We start from the raw sequence: 21132 nt of genomic DNA, 5'->3' as shown, positions 1-21132 counted from the left end.
AGGCTTCTTTTTTTTTTTTTTTAAGTTTGGTGAATGCATGTTTGTATGAATGTATGTGTATTTGTTAGTGAGGGTTGTCAACGGGTGTGTGAGTGCGTGTGCGAATGAATGGGTGTAAGTGTGGTGCATTTGTAACCTCCCCTGCTACGCACCCTCGTAAAATTACCGCCAGCCACTGTGCAGGGCATGGAAAAGTGGGGACCAAATTACTGCTTGTGACACAGAAGCAAAGGGACATAAAATAAGTCCCCTGTGGGAATCAGTAGCCATGGGTTCCTTCAAAAGACGTGGATGTACCACCCTGCAAGAAGTAACTAATCCTGTCCTGCTCTGCTGGGCTGTGTACGGGCACAAGGAGCTGGGATTCCTGGTAGATGTATTTTGCTTCTGGGTAAAAGTTGCTTTTGGTTAATCCATGGAAAATCCTATTGACTTTTATATCTAAATCATGTTTGTGTGGATTTGTAACTTTAAAAAAAAAATTATATTTCAAGTCCTATTTACATGTTTTGGTCATGTTTTAATCATAATTTTTTTTTAATTTTTGCTTATTTGACATATGAATAGTGGGTCCCTTGACTGATGTTTGGCACTGCTTGAATCATTATACGCATTTATCTGGGGAAAAGCATATTCCTTTGTGCCATGGTATCAGGGCGAGGCCCAGAGTTTGTCAATGAAACTATATTTACCTAAGAAGATGCTAAACTGGTATGGCAGTGGGAGCCTCACTCCCCAGTACCAACCCAGCTTCTTTAAAAATTCTAAATGGGGACATGCAGTATAGAAAGAACATTTCAGAATTCTTTCTGGAATTGAATGTCATGTTATTACAGTCGTGCAATTCAGTTCTACAATTCTAGTAACCGGTGCTCTGTTGCTTTTTTCAACACTCAGATTTTAAAAAATGCATCTAGAACCAATGTGTTATTATTTATTATAGCTATATATACATGTGAAACATTTACAGAATATTGAGCTAATAAATGTAGTCACTCTGTTGAATTAGAGATATATGTAAATATGCACAAACTATTAAGACACAGAAAATATGTGCATGTTGTACGGTGACCAAGCAGGTGCACAACTCCCTGTATTCCATCTGCCTACATTTGCCAGATTCTTACTGTGAAATGATCTGCAAAGTACAATGATGAATGGCCCCTGGTTTTGACTGAGTTACAATCAATGTGAGATTCTCTAAAAGGTCCTTATCATACCTCAAAATAATTCTCCACAGCCTAAATATATACGCAGCACATACCTTGCACCTGCATGTCCCTGAAATCAATATCTCACAGCCTTACCTCTTCAGGGGGAGTCGTCACATAAGGTGGATTAAAAATCAACAGGTCAACAATTCCATGTAACCGTGGCAATAACCCTTTGACCTAGGAGCAAAAGAGAAGAGCCAATGTTCTTACACTTTTAATACTGAACAAAGAAGCAGCAAATTATTAGCGTCAGAGGAATAAATGGAGTTCTATGGCAGGACCCGGAAACAAGGATTAAGCTTTACTTACTTGTTTATTAGTACAGCAGGCACATTAACATGTCAACAGAAACCTAATTTCCCCTAACCCCAGGAAAAATGAAGTTGCAAATAAACAAGTCCACAATTAATCAGGCTCTGTGAGTCTCTGGAAAAGGTGCTTTCTCTCTTCTATTGCCATCTTTCTTTTCTGCTCGCAGGCCCTGTCAGTTAAGTGCTGGGGCTCCAGTCCCAATTCATGTTTTTGTGGTTTTTGGCTTGATTTTCTCTTGTAGGAAGGCGCTTAGGCCTCGTGTACATAAGTGGCCGCTGGAATAACCTCGCTGCTCCATCGCGCCCACTCACTAAGTTAATTTCCTCATCTGAGGGCTTGGGGTCAGAACGAGCGGCGGTCCGTGATCGCTCGGGGTGTGCATTGAGTTCAAGATGCTCATTCTCGTTCAACCGTGGAGCACACAGGAGTTATAACCTACTTTGCTGAGCATCTTTGTCCACAGTAGCAATGAACTTGGTGGCCCCCGTCAGCCTGGAGTCAGAGCACCCTGCGGGGTAAGATCATTCTAGGAGCAGTGGCTCCTACATAATGACAGACACGGCCCAGGCTGCCATTTTCCCCCAAGAAGAGCCCATTTGAGAATAAGGGCAAATTGTCTGCCAAGGCTTATTCTTCATTTACCTGATTGAGGGCCTCCAAGGGCCTCCCAGGGCCTGTAGCCCACGGCTTTCTCTAACCACCATATAGTATTTTAGGCCCTCCAAAGCCTGTAGCCTGCCATTCCATGTCGTTTAGGCCTATGGGGGTTATTACAACTTTGGAGGAGGTGTTAATCCGTCCCAAAAGTGACGGTAAAGTGACGGATATACCACCAGCCGTATTACGAGTCCATTATATCCTATGGAACTCGTAATACGGCTGGTGGTATATCCGTCTCATTTGGGACGGATTAACACCTCCTCCAAAGTTGTAATAACCCCCTATGACTTGCTCCGCTACCCCTCTCCTTCAGTGTAGACCTTACAAAATCTGTAGCCGGCTATATCATAGTGCTGGGGCCTACCCTCTACAGTGCCTAATTCCCTCTTATCTGGTGGGTGGCCACCGTCCAATATATATAGACATATCTTTCCACAGCCCAGTATACTTGCTTCATCGGCCTCATGGAAGATTACGGAGACTATTATGAGGAGGATGAAGAAGTCTCATACTTCCCCGTCACAGATGAGTTCTGTGATGCGGTGGACACCTCCATAATACACAAGTCTCGGAAGCATTGGCCCCTCTGGAGAAGAGACTCATGGAAATGGCAAAGTGGTTCCTACAACCCCTCGCACAGAGGTGAAGACCTGGCTGGGTCTTCGGCCCCATAACCTCCAGGGTTGAACTCTGCCTCCCCCTCTGAGAATCCGCACAAGTGCCCGCAATTCACAGGGGTGGACCTAAATGCTTTTGACAGGTTAAGAAAAGGCTTTCTTAGGCTTTAACCCTCCTACTCTCCCAAACTAGCCAGCCCCAAAAGGCTCCTTGAATCCGAACATAAATGCGCGAAACTCCCCTCCCCGGCCTCAGAGGGTTCTCAAGTAGGCTCAGATGGAGATTCCCACCACCATCGGTCCTGGAAACCCACCTCCAATGGCAAAGACAAACTTTCAAATTCACCTCTTTACCTTTCGGCCTGTCTTCGGCTCCTTGGTGTTTCACCAAAGTTCTCAAGCCAGTGATAGAACGCTTGAGGGAGTCCAGAGTACGCATGATAGTGTATCTGGACAATATGCTTCTCATGAAACAATGTCTGCATGCTTTTTCACGCCATCTAGTGATGGGGGTGAATCTACTTCAGCCTCTGGGATTTGTTATCAACCGAGAGAAGTCAAGTTTCTCCAGTTCTCGCTCCATCACATTCCTGGGGTTCGTGATCAGTTTGGTGGAGACAACGCTGAGCCTTCTGTCCAGGAAGGTGGCCAAAATACAACATGAGGTGAGAAAAATGCTGGCGAAACCACAGACCTCCCTCCACCAGATTGCCAGGGTGGTAGGCCTAATGTCATCCTCAATTTGGGACATATTCGTGAAGTCCCTTCACTTTCGGGCCCTCTGACGAATGAAAGCATCTAATTTTTGCCACAGTCTCACCTACTCCCAGTACATTACCCTGCCGAAGAGGCCAAAGATGAGCTTGAGTGGTTGCTCTCCCACATGGAGGCGTGGAGTGGTTGTGCCATTTTCAGTTTAAAACCAGATCTAGCGATTCAGCCAGTGGACAGAGTTCACCACCGGCGAGGATGCTCCGCCGCAGAACAGTCCCTACATGCCAAATGCTGATGCAGGGTTCCTTTGCAGTCAAATGTTGGACCAGAGACCGAGTACAGTCGTGTGGCCTTCTGAAGATGTGGCGGCGCTCAGTTATATCAACCATCTGGGGGATATGTGGTCCAGAGCCCTCTCAGATCTAGCTAAGAACTTTTGAGAGTACTGCCTGGAACACCATGTTTTGGTGACGGCCGAACATCTCCAGTGGTCAGCCAGTCAAGTTGTGGACTGGCAGTCTCAACATCTTCAAGATTCGAGCCTGTGGTGACTACTTCCGTCAATGTTTAAAGCCCTTTCTTCCCTTTGGGGCCCATTCACAATTTACTTATTTGCATCCAGACTTGACCATTAGCTTCCCCGGTACTTCAGTTGGAGACTGGATCCAGGAGCAGTAGGATCAATGCCTTGCTCCAGGATTGGATGATGGAACAGAGTTATGCCTTACTCCCCTTCGCCATGATCATGCGGCTGACAGCTCAGGTGCGCAGGCAGAGGGAGGATATGGTAGTGAACACCCTTGTGTGGAAGTCGCAAGCATAGTTTCCATTTCTGATGGAACTTTCCTGGGCTTCTCAGATCTGTCTGTACAACAGTCTTCATCTCCTGAGGAATCCCTCTGGGAATCACTATTACCTAGTGAGGAATGGCAACCTCCGGCTTATGGCCTGGAAGATTACAGGTCTCGATGGCAAGTCCTTGGCCTTTTGAGAGATGTAGCAGACCTCCTCTCACAAGCATAGGCGAATGGTACAGTTAAAAGATATTGATTGGCCTGGTCTCGATGGATGGGTTAATGTCTGCAACGGATTTTGGATCCCGGACTGTAGGAAGCTGGTTTTTTATATAGTGAACCAAAAAGTGGTACACTGTAGAAAGAGTCCAGGAAATCCCCAAAGGAATTACGGAGGTACAAATGACACCCCAAATGCCCTCTTTTGTGGCAGTGTGGGCAAGCAGTTAGGCATATCAGGGAGTAGTGCTAAGCATGTAAGGTACACACATAGGCAGTAAGTGAGGAACACACTAAATAAAAAATACAAAACAAATTTATAAAAATAACACATACTTTTATATAAATTTAGATACCAAGATCACCGGAATCAGGTGAGTACTTCTCGAGATGGGAATTTTTTGAGTTTTCAAAAGCTGACAGTGCATTTTTCTGTAGCTGCAGTGTTTTTTTATGTGGGAGAGAAAACATACATGGCAAAAGTATTTCACAGTAACTTACAGGACCAATCTTTTGGACTTAAGGTGAGTACAGGGCAGGTTCCTAGGCCACACCAACAGGTCACCTCAGGCGGCACTGAGGTGGCCGGGTGCAGAGGTGCAGTTCAGTGCCAGGTACCCCGTCAAAGTAAAATGAGATCAGTACGGTCATTAAGATGTTGCAGGGGTGGACTGAAAGTCCAGTCCAGGTGAACCACCAAGGGGATGTTCATTTCTTGCGATGCTCTGGTCCTGATCTCCTTGCACCAGGGCGGCCGTGTGCATGATGGGGTTTGGACCATCAGGTTTCCATCACCGGTGGTGGTCGCGGTAGAGGGGGCCCACATAAACAGGCTGCAGGCGTTGACTGTGGGGATCAGTCTGGCCGAATCAACAAGTGGGATTGGGTCTCACGAGCCTGGGGGATGTTGGGACACCAGTGGTCCTTTTCTCCTCGGTCCGGGGCATCCGGGTGCACAAATGCAGTGGACCGTCGGGTCTCCGTCACTAGAGGCAGTCGTGGTTGAGGGGGGGCCTACAGGCAGAGGCTGGAAGCGCTGTTGGGAAGCCCCCAGTGGGTGAACTCAAAATAAACTTTGTCTCTGGAGGGCCTGGGAACCATGTTGACGCCATTGGCCCACTCCAGCCTGAGCTAGGTGGCTTGGTTGAAGTGGTGATGTCTGGCATCGAGTTTTGCGGTCCCGGGTCCTCGCAAATCTTCTTAGGTTGCCTGCAGATGCAGGGAAGTGGCTCCTCTGCTCCAAAGGAATTCTTCTTGGTGATTTGAGAAGCACTGGCAGCTCTCCCGGTTTCTTGGCGGCTACAGCAGCCGTAAAGGCCAGTTACGCCACACGATTCGGGTGCAGCAGGTAGACTGGCAGGGTTGGCACCAAATCCGTCGTACTCCTCGGTTCTCGCTCAGTAGGCTTCTTGTCCACTCCTTTGTGACCAGCAAAGATCTGAAGTCCTGGTATCAGGGAGTCCCCTAAATTCTCAATTTATGGGATGTTAAGGGGAGTGAAGGGTAGTACCTAATGGGCTACTTACCCTTGGGCTCACTACTCCCCTAGATGACCACTTCCTTTGGGTAGTGGGCATCACCCTGTCCCAGAATTCCTAATTACAACACACACAAGATGGTGGAACATCTAATGCTGTGTTAATTTTGTGCTGGTCACCCTAGAGGTGGTCAGCATCTTTCTCTGAGGAAGGCCAGATCTGAATACCAACTGCAGAGAGCTTCTTTGAAGCCTCCTGACTTGGAATGCAGATTGGCAGGTTATTCTGTTGGGAGGGGTGTATTAACATTAGTTGGTGGCAGGCTGGCTAGAACTAGCCAGTGAGCCCACCAGCAGTTGGTAGGTTTTCAGAGGACACCTCTAAGGCACCCTTCTGGGTGCATGTATTAATAACTCCATCAATGGAATCAGTGAGGGTTTATTAATAGGAGGTATTTCATATCAAATATTTCTATTCTCTTTGAAGCCATCATGTAGCTGGGGAAGTGTCCAGCACATATAAAATGGCTTCCCTGTTCATTTACTATGATTAAGAATCGACAGACATAGCACGACCATATCTGCTCTTGCAGATATGTTCTCACATGTAATATAATACACCCTGCCTTAAGCTGGAAGGCCTGCTGGAAGGCCTGCTGGAAGGGTAACTTACAAATATTACATGCAGTGTTTAGGGGACATGGCACACAGGATGTGTGTCATGTCACGTTGGAGTAGCATGTCACACAGCATGCAATGGCAGTCTGCATGAAGTTCGTGCTGGGTTCCTTAGAGTGGCACAAGTTATACTGTAACTCTTAAGGACCCTCTTTAGTACCTAGGCATTAGGTAGCAGAGGTACCATTTACTAGGAACTTACAGAGGTGCTAAAGGGGCCTGACCACTTTGGGATCAAGTGACCAGGTGTCTTGTTTTGGGGAAGAACACTGGCAACCTGGTTAGCAGGAACCCAGTGCACTTCAGTCAAAGTTGCATCAAAAAAGCAGGCAAAATAAAGTGTGTGTATCTGTCTGTCTGTCCCCGTCCGTCCAGAACCCAGCTTCTTACACGGATGTTGTACACATCCTGAATTTCCTTGCCTCCTTAGTTTCGGATGGACTGGCTTGTAGACCAGTCAATACATTTATATCGGCAATCTCTGCGGGCCACGCTGTGAATGCGGGTCGGGCAAAATGGGAACATCCCCTGGTTAAGAAATTGCTGCAGAGCATTAAATTGTCTCTTCCACCTCTGACCTCCTTTGGGAGGTCAATAAGGTCTTAAAACTTCTTTCCTCGTGGCCAAGTAACAGGCACCTCTCCCACAAGCAGTTGTCGGCCAAGCTGGCCATTCTTTTGTGCTTCATCTCCTGCAGAAAGATATCGGATGTCAGAGCCATAGACATCACAGGAAGAACCTTTATACCAGAAGTTGTCACATTTGATGTCACTCGGCGAAGTAAACAACACCTTATTTCATTTCCAGCCGTTCCTGACTCACCCAAGTTGTGCGTGGTACAATGCATAAAAGCCTATGCGACCATGATAGAAGAACTTCATCCTCACGGGGAGAAGGAACTGTTGATCACTCTAAGTAAAACTTTCAAGGAGGTCTCATCACGACCATCGCAAGATGGCTGCGGTGGATAATGCAAGAAGCGGGTCTTGATACCAAACCTTTCAGGACACACTCTACTCAAGGAGTGATGTACTCAAAGGCCTTTGCTCTTGGAGCTTGCTTGGAGGATATTCTGAAAGCAGCGGACTGGGCCTAAGAATTTTACCAAACCCTTTAGTGCAGGGCTGACCAGTCTGTGCCGGCCCGCCACTAACAGACATGTTTCTGACCACATCGGGTGAGAGCCTTTGTGCTCTCTGGGGTCAGACTCAATGCCTGCTCTGGGTGGAGGTGCTTCACACCTCCCCCCTGCAGGAACTGTAACACTTGGCAGTGAGCCTCAAATGCTCAGGCCTCCTGTTACAATTCCCCAGGGCACACGAGCTAGTGGAAATGCTCGCCCGTAGGACCAGGTCCCACTTTTGACAGCAGGTCCAGTGGGAAAATTAGGTAAAAGAAGGAGGAATGACCACTGCAGCTAGGACAATCCCATAGGTGTCCAGAGCTGAAGTGACCCCATCTTTGCAGAATCCTCCATCCTGGTTTGGAGGAGAGGGACCAATAGGGATACGAATGTGCTCCCCTCCCCAAAGGGAGAGGGCAGGGGAAGGGTGTACCCACCCTCAGGGACAGTAGGCATTGGCTAATACCCTCTGATCCCTGTAACACCCCTAAATCTAGTATTTAGGGGCACCCCTGAACCTTACTCACCAGATTCCTGGCGATCTAAAGAAAGAAGAAAGAAGGATTGCAAAGCGACCCCCAGCAGTGAAGACTCCTGACAACAACTGCCTCACCCAGCCCTACTGGCCTGTCTGCAGCTTCAAGACTCCTGCTCCAAAAAGGTGACGCATCATACACGACCAGAGACCTCTCCAAACCCCCAGAGGACTGCATGCCCAGCAGGGGACCAAGAGCTCCTGAGGACAGCAGCCATGTCCAGAAGAAACCCTCTAAAAGGACTCCAGAACCGCCCTAGGTCCGCGACCCCTGCCCATTCTGCACCTGACACCCACGGCCCAAGTCCAGGTGGCCCACTGGTCCAGAGAAGGTCCACAGGCGATTCCGACCTCAAGTCTATGTGGGTTGACCCCTCCTGGCCAACACAATGATGCCTGCAGGATGAATACAGAGAACCCCCCTGACTGCAACCAGATCTGCTGAAGATTCCCAATGCCCAAGGAGACCCCTGCACCCGCAGTCCCCTGGCCTTCGAGAATCTGATGACGGTCCAGCAACGTCCAGCGGGCGCATCTCCTGCTTGTCCAGCCTTTGGTTTCCCGGAACCGCCCCCTGGACCCAGCCTGCAGCATCTTTTGTGACCTCCATAGTCCCCCCATTGGAAAGCATTGGGCTCCCAGCTCTGTGTTTGCACCCTGCACCTGGCTGCCCTTGTGCCACTAAGGGTGTGTGTTTGGTGTGCCCTCTCCCCTTCTCCCAATGCTGACCTAAACCCCCTAGGCCTGTGTCCTGAAACTGCAGGTACTTACCTGCAATCTGCTTTCTATCAAGCACCACCAGTCCTCATAGGATTCCATTGAAAACCCGACGCCAACTTTGACCTCTGCACCTAGCCGGCCCTGTGCTGCTGATGGTGCACCTTTGAGGTCATCCTAAAATTTCCAGATCCGGTCCCAGGATGCTTGTTTCCGCTCCAGGGAGGACCTGGCCTGGCAGTTAGGGCTGGACTGTTCCCATGAGGAACAGAGTCAAGACTGATTTGCATATGTCTGAGTCCAAACTGGGCTGGCAGGGTGAGCAAAAGAACGATGGATTAAACCCAGATATGTGACTGGGGGTGAGTGTTTGCATTGTTCAGCATTCCGTCCATCATCCTTTTGTGTTGCTAAAGTTGCCCTAAGTGGGAAGGATATGCCAGGACGTGGGTGCTGTGCTCACTGTGCCACTGGATTCAAGCTAGCCTGGCTGATGAAAGGTGATACCCTGAAACCAGTCCCAGGATGCTTGTTTCAGGTCCAGGGAGGACCTGGCCTGGCACTTCGGGCTGGACTGTTCCCATGAGGAACAGGGTCAAGACTAATTTGCATGTGGCTGGGTCCAAACTGGGGTGGCATGGTGAGCAAAAGAACAATGGATTAAACCCAGATCTGTGACTGGGGGTGAGAGTTTGCATTGTTCAGCATTCCGTCCATCATCCTTTTGTGTTGCTAAAGTCAGCCCAAACTTTGACCCGTGGACACCCTATTCCCTGAAGACTGGAATCATAAGTTGTGTACTTACCTGTTGACTGTGCTAACACTCCCCCCCCGGACTCTACTGACTTCTATGAAAAACTGTGAAATGTGTTACTTACTTGTAATCTGCTTTATCTGCAAAAACCAAACAAAGTACATTTGACACATATGGTTGATACCTATTTACAACTGTACTTACCTGCAACAAAGATCTTCTGGTTCTAGTAATAAAGGAACAAAATATATTTTTGCTATATAAAATCTATTGGCCTGAAGTTAGTCATTGTGTGTGCCTCATTTCTTGACTGTGTGTACAACAAATGCTTTGCACTACCTTCTGATAAGCCTAACTGCTCAACCACACTACCACAAAAGAGAGCATTAGTATTATCTACTTTAGCCTCTGTTAAGCCTCTGGGGAACGCCTAGACTCTATGCACGGTATACTCATTTTGGTATAGTATATACAGAGCCAGCTTCCTACATGTATGATCTGCTCTATTTTTTACAGTAAGAAACTAGTAGCCTGTTGTCCTTATTGGCCAACTATAAATTGTTTGCCAGTCTCAGGAGATGTAATTCCGCTTTTTTAGCTTGTAAACGAGCCAGCTGTCCACCAGTCTATCCATTTTCCTGATGTGTGTCACCATTGTACATTCCTTATTAGCGTTTTCTTGTTTCTGCAACCAGTTTTGTAGTTTGTTGGTCTCCAATCTTCTTTCTCTATTTGTATTTGTGTCTAAGATCATCAAGGTACCTCACCCAGTTGCCTTAAGCATCTCCCATTAGTAGCCGGAGAGATGGGGCTATCTTTATGCCTGTTCAAAAAGTTCAGTATTTATTCCCTTGCCTCCTGCATCCGGACAGGGTCTCTCAAAAAGTGATCCTTGATCTGACATCTATAAAGCACCTTGTTTAGATATGTGTTCCTCCAAAGCAAGGTTACTTGAGCATGGTTTTCTAGTTCCATGTTCCCAATCTCTGTTTGCTGCACCCACATCATGGTGCTGCAGACAAAAATTTAATCTATGTGAATGTAGGTACAATGCAAAGACAAAAAGTGGGGATATTCCCTGTTAGTGGAATGGAAATGCCGCAGAATATCTATAACACCTAAATCACTGAGCATTATTTCCAACTGTTTGTTTGCAGCTCTGGTCATACATCCAGGAGGTCTACACTTGCTGATAGCTGCCTCCACACCACACTGAAGCACCCCTATTGACCTTAGCATCTTAGAGATGGGGCAAAGAAAGCACAACGTCTAGAAGGTCCCTATCCTGAGCTACATTCAAAATTAACACCTAGATCCTTTTGGGGAAGAGACTATATAGCAAGCAAGCACCCTGTATGGAAGAGATAGCTGTTTCTCTTGATTTAGAAGAGTCTGACCCAAAATGGCAAACAAGGTATAATCTATACCATTCTTATGCGATAGGCCTGCAGGAAGCCTATGTCTGCAGCTTGGTGTCCCAGATAATAACATGCGCCTTGCAATTTATTTGGCAGTTTGAGTTCTCTTACGTTTGGGGAGATGAGCTTGAAAAGCGATTGACAAACTCCAAAGATCACTACTAGATCCATCGTTCATATCAAGGTGTCCGAATGGATGAGCCCTTTTTCTCCTCTACCTCCAAATGTCCCATACTGAACAATCCATTTGCACTTTGATCGGGGCTTTGTCAAACCAATCACCCCACCGTTTACATAGACCTAAGTTGGCCACTTAAACAGTATCAACCATGTCTCTTCCAAGTGTACCATTTGACAGGACAGGAGCAAAGAAGGGAAATAAGTAGGTAATAAGAAAAGCGTAACGAGGGTTGAAGTTTGGCTCTGAGACAACTTAGCCTTCACAAGCTCTTATGTACGTATGGTCAATGAGCAATACTTAAATTCACGTTCTCCATCATCAGCATTCCTGCCCCAGGTCCTCCATAGCTTACGTAGCAAAAGAAATTCATTTGGCCTGTGTGTCCCTATTCCGTTGTGCGCATGCACAAGCAGTTGGTTATGTTTGTACTCCATCTGTCATTTTTTAAAGTTCAGCTCATGTGCTTCCTATTTCTTGTAGTGACTTTTCAATGGCCTTGTAGCGTCTTCAACTGATTATGCAGTTGATTCATTATCTTTCCAGAAAAACTGCAGACTTTCCAGATACTACCCGCAATATTAGATTTGCTTGAATTGGAATGCCTCTGCCACAGGATACTTCAGGCTCTTTCTCAACAATGTGAATGCTACCAAATCTTGATAAAGAGCTACCTGGCTGCCCTGGAACAGTAACCGAGACTGTGTTCTACAGGCTTTTAACAAATGCTTCATTGTCTCTGTTACAACAGAGGCAGTGCCTTCGTGACAGACCCAGACAACAAATGTATGATTGCTACTGAGCCTAGGCTCTGCATTTCTTTCCTGATATCATTGATATTGTTGCCAGAACTAGCCATAGCTTCACAAGATAAGGACCTATCCGCTGTCATACCATGTTCTTCCTCTCAATCTCTCAATCCTTCTGAAGCTGCAAGGTATGTGTCTCTTCAGAATTCTCAAAGAAGTAAAGCTTAGTCTGTTGTGATGACTTGACGTGTGAGGAGGGCACTGGCACTAGTCAGTCAGACTTATTTTATTTTTGAATTATTTATTGGCATTTTTGTTAAGCTAACAACAGGACAACAACCTTGTGGGGGAGCAGAGGGGGGGCATGGTGGGGGAGCACTTGAATACATGAAGGATCATTGCATCAACCCACCAGCAGAGAGATACATTTACAGCAGTGCCAACATAGCAGTTCAGAACATACTGGCTCGTCTGTGGTCCGGCAAGGAGATGTATGGTATGTGGGTGCGTAACTCCTCCAGACACCCCAGTGCATGAGGTGTCAAGAGAACCGATGAGCAGGGGCTGGGCCCATGTTGGATGTGGCCTCTTCACTGCCTGAGGGGGAGCGTTGCCGCCCAGGGAATCCCCTCAGAGTCCAGCTGGGGTGTGTGTGTCCCTGTCGTAGGTATTTCAGCAGCGGCTCCTAGATATCTTGTGGGTGTGATCGTGGCTTCATAGGCTCCCAATAGGTGGAGAGCTGTTCTTGGCAGTAAGCTGCGTTGTGTAACAGAGCCTCAGTCTTGGCAACAGGCCCTCTCCCCCAGTGCATGGGGATGCGTCGTTTGGCCAGAAGTAGGGGGGGTTGGTCCATGAGGCAAGGGACCTCATAGAAACTAGCCTTCACATATCCTAAAAGGCTGACCAGAAGGGTCTAAGGGGCGGAGTTTGGCTGGCGATAGGGAGCGGAAGGTAGAAAACCTCAGACCAGTAGTCCGCCTCTCGTGGATACTCCCAGGCGAGATAGAGGAAGGAGTCCCGTGGAGCTGCGCAGCGCAGGGAGAGCACATCCGCCACAAGCCTCAAGCAGTGAAGCTGTCCAGGGTGGCGATTCAGGCTGTGAAGGAATTTGAAGTGAATAAGTTGCAGTCTATAGTTGGGGGAGAGGGCTGCAGTTTGGCTGCAACAGAAGATCCATTGCGCATCAGTGACTGGAGAGGGTTGGGGGGAGGAGGTTTTGTGTCCAGTTCCCAGGCAGCACGGCCGCAGCGGCATGTGCCAGTGCTTTTTTTTGCATGACAGAACATAGGCAAGGCCGCTGGAATTATGGGATTGTACAGCCACGGCGATTTTCACATAAGTATATAGATTTGTCGCATTTACCACATAGTCTATCATCTGCCGCATAATCTGCAGATTTTAGCAAAAAACATTTTGTTTGTAGCTCAAACGATTCAAAATTACTAAAAATGCAGCAGCATCTGTTACAGCGCAGTGAAAGGCCCTTTGCAAAGCTGAACTTGTCACTTTTTTGTTTCTTATTGCTATATTTGGGTATTAAAATGGTACTAATGAAGTGCACTCAATGTCCAGACAGTGTTACCACGTTTAGAAATGACGAAATAATGAAGTAATCCTTCTACAAAATTTCCCTTTTATTGCCTCATAATTTACTGAACCCTGCCGCATAATTTGGCCCTCGCCTGCTGCACAATCCCCGTGGCCCTGAATATAGACGGGTGACTAGTCTGCGGAGGTAGGAGGGGTTAGTTGTCACGTTTTGGGAGGGGGAAGCAGGGAATGTATTGTGCTGCAAGTAGCTCAGAGTAGATCGGAGCTGATGATGGAGGAGGACATTAAGCGCTGTGGGATGGGGGCTTGAAGGCACAAATGGGGGTAAGAAGTGGTCGTCAGGGCACAGGTCCGCACATGTTGTGAGACAGCACTTATGTGCTCTCGCTTTGGTGCCTTCATCTTGCAGCAGCGGCAGTAGGGGTGCGTGTGATGGGGGTGGAGGGAACGTCTAGGCAGAGGAGTCGGGCACACCGCCGCATGCATTCTACCATGTTGATTTCAGCCCGCGGTGGCTTGGTTGGTATAGTGCCGTTGTCAGAGGGCAAGCCGCTTCCTGGTCCGCCTCCACTGCGGTATGAGGTTGAAATTAAGTGGGGTAGAGCCAAAAGTGAATATATTGGGCTTCTGTGCATAATACTGAAGGCCTTAAACCCCCCTGCTGAAATGGTTGGGTGAGCGTCTCCCACATAATCCTTGGCTGCTTGCCAGCCTCGACTAAGCTGGAGCGCAGCCGGCGAAGGAAATGTGCTGTCAGTGGGATCGGCGCCTGTTTGAAGAGAGATACAGAAATTTAGGCCATATAATAATGTTCACAATCGCTACCTACAGAGAAGCGAAGTCGAGTTCATGACAGGATCCTCTCCTCCAGCCACGCCATGGCACAGCCACAGATAGCCCTTCAAAGTTCCTTCAAGTCTCGACTGAGCCATATGCCCAGGTATCATACCGGCGCAAGGGGCATCGCAGTGGGTACTCCGATGGGATTGACAGCCTACACTCAGTGAGGGGAAACGGTGTGGACTTGGCCCAGTTGACATGGACACCTGAGTATCCTCCAGAGCGAATGAGTTCGCCTATCAAGGGAGACAGTTTTTTGTGGGGTCGCAGGTGTACAATATCACATCACCAGCATACAAGGGCACCACTAGACCCCTGGCCCGGAAGCCAAGGCCCCTGCGGGCGCGGGGTTGCTGCAGCCGGGCTGCCAGTGGTCCCATCACCACGACCAATAGATTCTGAACACAGCGGGAACCCTTGGCGAGTTCCTAGGGCAATCGGGAAAGGCTCCAAGAAAATGTTGAGGAGGAGGCGGCCTGTCATGGAAGCATAATCAAGCATAATCATGCGGCTAAAGTGCGGACTGAGGCCAAGGCGCAAGAGTAGCCGGCACAACTATGGCCACCCAAAAGGAGTCAAACACCTTTGTGGAAACAAGCAGTACAGCAGCAGCGAGCCGAGGGTGGCTGGAATGCACGAAGGCAAACTGTGCGGGGATTGTGTGAGGTAGACCGGCCAGGCATGAACCCGACTGCGGACAATATCAGGCAGTAGGAAGAGGAGACGGTTTGCGAAGAGTTTTGTGAATATTTTGTTGTCAACATTTATCATGGATAATGGCCGGGATGAATCGCATCCATAGGCCATCTTGTCTGGTTTTAGTATAGTGACAATGACTGCTTCACGCAGACAGCAGCACAGGATGTCAGTGAGTCTTCATACATCGCCAAGAGATGGGGAGCCTGCATGGCAGCATACTCTTTATAGACGGTGGTGAGACCAACCAGGCCAGGCGCCTTGACGCCACGGAGACCATGCATGACCTGCCTAATTTCTTCAGCTATGAAAGGGGAGTCCAGTTATAGAAAATGGGCCTGGTCCAGCCCACCAGCTGGATTGTATCCAAGATGCTGTCAGCTCCTTGTTCCGGGCACCGTTTTGGCACTATAGAGCTTGGATTAAAATGAGGTCATGGTTTGGTGGAGACCGGTAGGGGTGGTTTGTTGCTCCTCGCAGTTGTCTAGGATCTCTATAACATAGAGGGCCAGGATCTACGCAGCATGCCTGCAAGCGTCTTACCAGGGTGCTCACCCTCCCATAACGATGTGCAGTCACCTCTTGGCTCAAGTATCTAGTCTCATGCACTGCCTGTTCATCATATTCCGTAAGTTTGGCATGGATGGCCACCATAGTGGTGGCATTTTTCGTGGCGTACAACTCCAGCTCAATTGAACGGAGGCCCCGTTCTCACATAGCCAGCTGCCCTCTTATCGTCTTGAAGATGCCAGATTGTTTTGCAATGCAAATGCTGCAAATAAGCTTTTTAAAGGCTTCCCAAAGCATCAATGGGGAGGTGACAGAGCCTTCATTATTGGTAGTCTATAATCACAGCATGAACCTCGTCTCGAAATACCGCTTCTCAGTGTGCTCTAGGGAGCCAGACGCCTTGTGAAGGCACGTGGGACTGCTATTGGCATTGATAGTTCCAGCAGGATAGGGGCATGACTGGAAAGGACGCGGGCCACGTGTGTCGCAGAGGTGGCCCAGGTAAGGGCATCGCGGGTGAGCATCCAGTAGTCTATGCATGACCACACGCTGCGTGAGATTGTCACACAGGTGCCCTCTGCGCTGCTGGTGTGTGTCAGCCGGCAGACACTGGTGATGTAGTTGTTACGAACAGGTGTGTGGAGCTGTGCCGCTGTGTTGGGCCTGGGGCACCAGAGTGGTCCACCTCGCCATCAAGTACTATGACGGCTCCTGGGCCTAGGCTAGAAATCAGTCACCACACCTCGGAGAAGAATTCTGGGCTGTCAGCGATGGGGCTGTATATTGAGGCCTGGATGACTGTGTGACATTTGGAGTGTGCCGGCAAAGGGACATTTCTCCCATTGGCATAGCATAGGGCTTGTCTCTGCTGCCAGGGCAAGTCTTTACGCAGAAGTATTGCCACTCCCCTGGCGTAGCTAGAGCATAGGGATACATGAGTTTCAGCACACCATCCTGCGTGAAAACAGGGGACAGTGATCAGGGTCAAGTGGAGTTCCTGGAGAAAGCAAAGATCAATATGATGCCTATTGATGTAGGTGTGCACCGGTCTGGCTTTACATCGGTCATTCAAAGTCAAACATCTGGTGATGGTCATTGCACTGTGGAGAAGGGGTGGCAGAGGAGGAGGAAGTGGGGCCAGGCACAGCCCGTAGCCGCCAAGGGCAGGAGTGTAGTTTGAGAATATGCCGGGAAGAAGGAAGGGAGAGAGTAAACCAACCAATTGAACCAATAAACAGAACCCTCCCCCCACCCACTTCAACCGCCAAACATAGTTGAAAGCCCCCATTCCAATCCCCACCCAAAATCCCATCCCAAAAGAGCCAGCCGAGATAGAACTGTGTTGCCGCAAGGGGTGCCACAGCACCGGGGATGGAGTCAGCGAGGTTCGCAAAGTGAATAGTCAGTATTAGTTTAGAAGGTAAAGATGTGTTAGCAGTGGCCTCCCATTAGCAGCAGTGGGGGCACATGACAGGACAGTTACAGTTTTAGCTTGTCAGGGGAGTAGGTGCACAGTTGTTGGGGGTCAGAGCACACCTGTAGCTGTACAAGGCTCTAGTCGTTGTCACCGAGACAGCTGTCATCGTGATGCTGTGGAGACGCCCGAGGAGTCGCCTTCTGCGTTGTAGCATGTTCTGAAAACTTTAAGGAGTCCTTGGCATCAGAAAAATAGTGAGGCTTCCCCTCATAGAGAATGTGCAGCTTGGCAGGGTCGAGTAGTGCAAATGGAATATCCGCTTTCTGGAGGAGTCATCTGGAGGGCCGCATGCACCACCAGCATAGAAGCGGGGTAAAAGGAGACCACACTTCCCTGGTATTGGCCAAAGGGGTGCTCGCGGGTGAGCTGGAGGACCAAATCGTGGTCTCTGTAATTAAGGAATCTGGCGACTATGGGTCGAGCTAGGGTCCCAGGGGGAGGACGCAGGCCGAGTGGTTTGTGGGCGTGCACTACAATGAAAACTGTTGAAAGAGCATCCTTGAACAGTGATCGAAGCATTGCCTCTACAAAGTCTTCCATTTTATCAATTGCTCAGGGACTCAGGGATCCCTGTTATGCAGAGAATATTGTACCAGGATCGCACTTAGAAGTCCTAGTTTTTGAGTTTAATGAGTTTGAGGACTTTATTCATGTGAAAAAAGGTGTTCACCAGCAGCAGCCTGGGCATCTTCCGCATCTGATACTTGAGTTTCAAGATGGTCCAACAGATCTTTGTGCTTTTCTGCTCTCCCTTTCCTGCTGTTGATGTGAATGGTGAGGAGGTCAATTTTTGTGTCTATGGCATGCAGGCTGTTTTTAACGTCTACTAGGATCTCCTTTAAGTTGTTGTCCTGCAGAGAGTCTCCATAGGGCCATTCGGGGATCCTCTGCAGATCTGTCTGGTTCAGTGTGGTTCGTTTGTCGCTTGCCCTCAAAGGTCGATTTTGATAAGTGTGCGTCCTGTTCCCCCCATGTCTTTCCAGTCTGTTGGGTGGGCAGGAGACCGGTGCCAGATATTGGCAATGGGTGCGTAGTTAAATGGGGGAAGGTAAAGAGGTTGTTGTGTGCCAGGGTCTCAGCTAGCTGTCTCACAATGCCCTATGCGCTCAGGCCCGAGGGTTGCAGTCACAGTCCGGCCATGGGGCAATGAGGTATGTGGTATTGGGAGATGCTCAAGACCCTTCCCAGGCCCCACCTCTCCCCAGCAGCAGGGGAATTCAGTGGGGGGCATGAGCAGGCCTAGGGTGTTGTGGGGGTGGGGAGGAGCCCAGGGTGACGAGTCCATTACAGGTGTAATAGCCCTTGTAGAAGGGCCAGGAGGGGCCACAGCAGCAGCAGACAAGGTATGGAGGTAGCAGGCCCAGCCAAACTTCAGAGATAGAGCCAGCAGCAGAGCAATGTAGCATTTCGATGCCACAGCTCTACAGACCACGCTTCAGGTCGCTTGAGGTGTAAAGCGGCCCTCCATAGTGCCGCAGAGAAAGCAACAGTGTGCGACCCTGGGACATGGTCGGTACACGATGCTCAGGCCCTGCATAGCAGCCTCACTTACAGCAAATAATATCTGGGGGGATGTTGCACAAGGCACCCCTCACTTACTGCAGTAATGGATGTGGTTGTTGACCATGATCTCGTCGGTCTGGGAAGCTGTTGGGAGTGCTTCTGGTGTTATCAGGCCCCCGCCCGCCGCGTCATCTCCTTCCGCAGGGGGTCTCCAGGGCTGCAAAGCAACAGGGATGCAGCGGGGCCGCGTAAGCACACAGCGGATCATCTCGCCATGCCCTCAGTGCACCTGGTGTCTCTCAGCATGGGAGAGGGGGGCCTTGATGGTCTCCAGAGGTGGCCTGCTCTTTAGGCTTCAGCGCAGGCCGCAACACAGGCAGGCAGCACCCGGCTGCCAGGGGCTTCACGTGGCCGGGTGGTGTCACAAATGATCTCCCGCCTTATGTCCCGGTGTGGTATCAGAGGGGCAGCAGGGCCGGGCCAGCAAAAAGTACCCTCCCGTGCAGCTCCCTCAGTGTGCCCAGGCTGTGACAGCCAGGGGAGAGGGCCCTTGCGGGATACCATGGTGCGACCCACGCCTAAGGCCTGGCGCGGCCGTGGGGAAGGCTAGTGATGTTTGGTCACCTTAGGCATCTTGGGTCTCAATGGCTGCAGAAGCGGCTTCATCTCTACATGCCGCAGGCCGACAGTGCAGTTAGGAGTAGGATCGGGCCCGCAGGTTAACATCAGCAGAGCTTCACTAGGCGGCGGCCATCTTGCTGCCAGACTCTCTAGCCGCCCCAGTTAGTCAGACTTCTTGACCACAAAGAAGCCACCAGAGTAAGCAGGTACTTGCAAAAACTATGTAGATGAAAGTCTTCAACACATACTACAGGATCAGAGAGCCCTTCCTGAGTAATGGGTGTCATAATCCTGTACAGCACTCTTGGTAATCTCCAGCAGTTCCCCCTGCTGAAGTAGTGAAGGTAGCATAGAAGCTCTTCTCAGAGGCCACATCAACTGCAGAGCAAGGATCTGCCCCAAGTGATGCAAGCTCCCATGACCTAAAGTCTGCTGTTCACTATTTACTTGTTCCCAGATGAAAGGCGCAGTTTAGAAAATAAGCGCTTATATATAATCTCAAGGGCAGCCGCCTTTCTGCCAGTTACCCATGACTGCTACCTTTCTTTTGCAGGCAGTGCCATTTACGATTTTGCATTGCTGGTGCCCTCAGACGGCAGATCTCTCAATCAGCCTCTTGGCCTCCACTGCCACCTTGGAGAACTCCATTCTGTCTTTCAGGTCTCCAAATCCACGGGAACAGCACACTCTAAGAATCCAAGCTTTTGCCAGCATCAACTCTGCTTTAATTAAGTAGAGGAGGGTTTAAGTTTTAGCATTTTAGGAAATATCCAAAGAAATGTGGCCCTGTGCCTGCTTGGTCTGCCATTGTGACTTGTGAATGATGCAGCAGATGGTGCCAAGTCTGGAAACTCTACTATAGACACTTCATAATCTGAGGAGCTGTGGGATGAACAGCAGATACCGGAGCTTTGATGGAGTTGGCAACAACCTATGAGGGAAAGGACACCTCTTTGGTGCTGTGACAATATGTGAAAAATACCAACCCCCGAAGGAAAATAAAAACTTGAAATCTTTCTCTAGGCTCTGGGGCCAACTTAGCGTCAATTATTATTTTTTAAATCATTTTGGTGAAATGGTAATGCACATGAAAATACCGCAAGGAAAAAGAGTTAGCCAGGAATAAAGTGAGTAGGTAAAAGTGTGAAAACATGGAGAACCACAGAGAAGCAGGTAGACGCACAACCACGTTGAGGGCTAGAGGAGTTCGAAGAAGTAGCAGTATAACACGGAGGGCAACGGAGAAGGACGAGCTAACAAAAGAATCATGAAAAGGCCTCGAAGTAACTCAGACATGTCAGAAGAAGACAGCAAGGAGATGTGGGCAGGGAGAGAAGCAGCACAAAGTCACAGCATCAAAACCTAGCTGGGCATGGAAGAATAATATATAAAACATTACATAATTAAAACGTGTTTCAAACAAAGATTTTCCCATGACATGAATCAGGATGAAAGTGACAAATGCAAACTTTTCTGCTAGGCTCATTTCCCCTTAGAGGCTGCAAGGAACCTATGATCGCTGGTAAACTTCATACTGCGGTGAAGTATAATCTAGGAATACAACTCAGATAGTGAAACATTTCTTTTAGATAAAAAGGTTTGTGGTTGAATTGGGAAAGGCCATGGGCAGATGAGCGAGTCTGCAGCAGAGCTTTGGCTCTGTGACAGATCATGTACACCTGAAGATCGCTGGTGTAACATGCACCGGGGATGAAAGACGCACTGTTTTTCAAACCTCACTTCAGATAAGGCCTTGGAGCCAAAAAAGATTTGTT

General features: G+C 48.9%; 1 protein-coding gene across 2 annotated transcripts in view; it reads right to left on the bottom strand.

The window, feature by feature from the left end:
• Positions 1–21132, bottom strand: part of N6AMT1 (N-6 adenine-specific DNA methyltransferase 1) — a 162267-nt gene that overhangs the window by 46161 nt on the left and 94974 nt on the right. For both annotated transcript variants that reach the window (XM_069229125.1, XM_069229124.1), the window contains one exon: positions 1308–1391. In XM_069229125.1, the coding sequence (XP_069085226.1) occupies positions 1308–1391 (84 nt within the window). The remainder of the gene's footprint in view (positions 1–1307; positions 1392–21132) is intronic.

The sequence above is a fragment of the Pleurodeles waltl genome, chromosome 4_1 (genome assembly GCF_031143425.1).
Source record: "Pleurodeles waltl isolate 20211129_DDA chromosome 4_1, aPleWal1.hap1.20221129, whole genome shotgun sequence".
NCBI classification, from domain to species: domain Eukaryota; kingdom Metazoa; phylum Chordata; class Amphibia; order Caudata; family Salamandridae; genus Pleurodeles; species Pleurodeles waltl.
Note: the sequence above shows the minus strand (reverse complement) of the source record. Positions and strands in the feature narration are given on the sequence as shown.